This window comes from Ostrinia nubilalis, chromosome 9 (assembly GCF_963855985.1).
Source record: "Ostrinia nubilalis chromosome 9, ilOstNubi1.1, whole genome shotgun sequence".
Taxonomy (NCBI): Eukaryota; Metazoa; Arthropoda; class Insecta; order Lepidoptera; family Crambidae; genus Ostrinia; species Ostrinia nubilalis.
Window position 1 is genome coordinate 14,689,677 of NC_087096.1, and position 3,862 is coordinate 14,693,538.

At 36.6% G+C, this 3,862-nt stretch overlaps 1 protein-coding gene across 1 annotated transcript; it reads left to right on the plus strand.

Annotated features, from left to right (window-relative positions):
* Positions 1-3,862, plus strand: LOC135074726 (pancreatic lipase-related protein 2-like). Its single transcript, XM_063969097.1, has 2 exons — positions 1-250; positions 2,697-3,862. The coding sequence occupies exons 1-2, from the start codon at positions 136-138 to the stop codon at positions 3,602-3,604; spliced, it is 1,023 nt and encodes a 340-aa protein (XP_063825167.1). The 5' UTR covers positions 1-135; the 3' UTR covers positions 3,605-3,862.

A 3,862-nucleotide genomic window follows, 5' to 3' on the forward strand; every position in this document is an offset into this window, starting at 1 on the left:
AGGTAAACGCGTTTACCGAGCAGTCGTGTGACATTTTATTATAACAGACTGTACATTTTTGCTGGAAAGTCGACTCTATTACAACTAGTTAAGATCTCAGAGTGTTTGCTTGACATTCCTCCGTCTGTACATAGAATGAGGACTATTTGTTTGTTAGTGTGTGTTTTTGCGTGCGCCTACGCATGGGGAAGAGGAGATTTGGAGAAGTTCGGACCGTTCCAGGTGGCGCTGAAGTCTGGACTTATAAAATGTAAGTTGTTGAAGAAAGAGAGTTTATTCAGTGAAACACCCAAATGATTGTCACATTAAAATTAAAATTGTCGCATAAGATTGTTGTGTTTTTGTATCAACAAAATTATGATTGTTTTTAGAGCAAAGTTATCTCTGATGGATGTATTTGTATGTGGATAAATGTTTATGTGTTATTTTAGTGTACAAAAAACTACCGGTGTCAAAATTATGATTAAAAAAACCCATGATATGTCATATTTTTTCTGTTACTCATGACAGCTGACATGTGGCTGACTATTTAAAGACCTACATTTTTTGTGAAAAGTACACATAAATTATGAGATTTTTCACAGACTTTAGCTTGATAAACCGTGTCATCCGTAGTAGTAGTCCATAGTTTTGCTTTTTTTTTTAAGAATATTAGTGATTTACTAATAATCCCGTTATTCCCTCGTGGTAAGCTAAATACATATACCTGTGTTACGAGTGAATCACCACAATAGTAGAACGGCGGCGGGGATCGAACCCGCGTTCCTCCGATCACGAGTCGACCACCAACACCTTCACCGTTCGGCTATCGTCGCTTTGTTTGAAACTACATATATGATTCTGTTTATATTTGAATTATTTTCCTATGAAAGTTAAAAGGATCAATCATCAAGGTCTCAATACATTGTAGCAATGCTCAATGAGGCATGGTCGTGACCGACGCATGTCAACACGGTTCAGAATCCGCTGGCAGTGATCGACGGCCCATACTAATTATATTGCAAGCGCAATTGTTTACAATTCAATAACCTTTACTGCAATCGTTCTGTCAGTCGGTCTTGTCGGCAACATGGCGTATTTATCGATATGATTTAATTACTTGGTTAATTGTAGTTGATACATTATTATTTTATTGGGTTTCCCCTTTGATATGGGGATTTATTGTTATTAACCTTATATTTAAACTGGTGGGAAACATTATTACTTATTTATTAACTAAGTAGGTAATGAATCACAAAAACATTTACGTTAATTAAGTACATCAAAGCGATTCTCTTTCATTTCACTATCTATACTAATATTATAAATGCGAAAGTAACTGTCTGTCTGTCTCACTTTCACGCCTAAACCACTGAACCGATTTTGATGAAATTTGGCAGGAAGATAGTTTGAGTCCCGAGAAAGGACATATGATAGTTTTTATCCCGGTTTTTGAAACAGGGACGCGCGCGATAAAGTTTTTCTGTAACAAACACGGGCGAAGCCGCGGGCAGAAAGCTAGTATCAAATATTTAAAAAATAATTGCCTTCAAACCTTAATTATTCATACAGAAAAAGGTATTTGTATTTAACCCTTAATTAGACGCTCTGTTTAGTAGGCAATTAAAAAGAATTGACTGCCGAAAATTAGTATGTGAAACCTATTTGACATTTAAACGGTTCAAATAAATAAGAACTCTATTCTGAGTTGTAATTATTTAATATCAGTAGCGTTACATGATAGCGTTAATTACATTCGATATTAGGCAAACCAGCGTAGGTTCATAATACCTGTTACGAGGTACACCGGTTGCAACTGGATCTTAATAAGACGTGATCGTACTGATTAGATGCATCCTCTGATCCTAGAGTCTGGATGCTGTGTCTATCGAATGACGTAGGTGCTTACCTTGAAAATTGAGTACGACTAGTAATTTCATCCTAAAGTTGTATTTTGGAAAAATTATCTAACTAAGTACTTTAATTTTTAATAACTTCATATAGTAAAAACAATAAATATGTGTATATGTGTTTTTATGTGTGTACTGTGTACGTATGCGTTTTCGCACTTAGGTACTTCAGGGCCTACATCAGTATTTAAGGTATTGATCGAGGTACTTATATTCTTTATTTTAATTGCGATAAATTATGAGGTTCGATAAAATGATATACTTACTAAAAACGACATAACTCCTACTTACTAATTTCGTGACTATACAATATCAATGTGCTTTCATTTGTCTGAAAACGCCCCAAAGCTATTTTAGGTCCATGACCGTCAGACACCATCGATTGTTGATGAGAATAAGTGACGCAAGTTACTCAGTCAGCATTATCAGCATAATACATTACAGAACAATTATTTTGCCCACTGTGTTAAATTCAGCTTTGTCAGCCTTTTGTTTATTGGAGGAAATAGGTACAACACATTGATTCGTTTGCCCACTGTGTTAAATTTGCAATACATTCAGTACCCATTGTCGGGGTGCCCTTGATACTTTAACAATAAGTACCTTGCTCTTTATAGGTTTCATACATAGCATAGTGCAGTATTTTACATGTCGTCACACAAGTCAAATTACGTCATCGTACACAATAGGGCGTGCGGTGAATTTAGAAAATTAAATAGTCCTATTGGTACTTCCTAGTTGGTAAAGTTAGTCTAAAATTGACAATTATTATTTTTAATCTAATAATATTTAATTATTTCATTTCAGGTGATCACGATAAAAGTTTGAATCTCGATGTCAGTGAGATCAACGTGTATTTATACGATTTCCCTAAAAATCATGTCGAGACATTCCCAATCGCCAACGCGGGGAAAGGCATACTTGGTGTCCAAGGTTTGGACAAGACTAGAAAGTTCATAATATTCGTAGCTGGCTACAAATCTAACATCAACAAAAGAACGGAGGAGCAAGTCAGGCAGACGTTTAGAAACTTCCCGAACAGCTACCTCATCATCCTGGACCATTCCCCGTATACAAATGACAAGCAAGGGTACATAAAGAGCTACGAGAGATCTGTCAGATACGTCCATTACATCGGCAAAGCGTTGGGCCAAATGTTGGCCGAATTGAGCCAAGGAGGTATATCGCCAAAGAACATGCATTGCGTAGGCCACAGCTTGGGGAGTCAGATCTTAGGTCACGCTGGAGGCGAATTCATAAACAGAACTAGTCAGAAAATTTCAAGGATTACAGCTTTAGATCCAGCTGGACCGTGTTTCTCCAACAGTCTCATCCAGGAACAGATCAGGTCTGGAGTTGCCGAATATGTTGAAGTGTACCATTGTAATGCCGGTGGTCTTGGCACGACCAGTGTTTTGGCTGACGTGGACTTCTTCGTAAACAAAAAGGGGTCTTCCCAACCGAACTGTAAGACCCCTCTGATTCCTGGTATCTTTGATTCGTCTAAAGCAGCTAAATGCAACCATAGAGCGTGCATTGACATGTGGACAGCCACTGTGAGCCATCCCGACTGGTTTTTGGCGTGGAAATGCGACAAATACAAAGACTTTAAGAAAGGCAACTGCTCGCAGAATGAAACCACCATTGCAGGCTTCTGGAATCCTGGTAACGCGACCGGCGTATTTTATTTTTCTACAGAAGGCTATGACTATTAGACGCTTTTGAAGTAAGAAGTATTTTTATTCCTTTGTAATTGTGATATTTTATGATATTTTTACTAATTAATAGTTTTACAGTAATAGCAAATTTTAAGTGCCATGTACAATTAAATACCTTACTTTTACTCCATTTATATGAACGAAGAAATTGTTATTAAATTAAAAATTTTAGTTATCGATCTGTAGTGTATGAAGTGTAGAAGTTTTACATTAAATACATTTCAAATACACACTACAATTTATCTGGTAAACTTA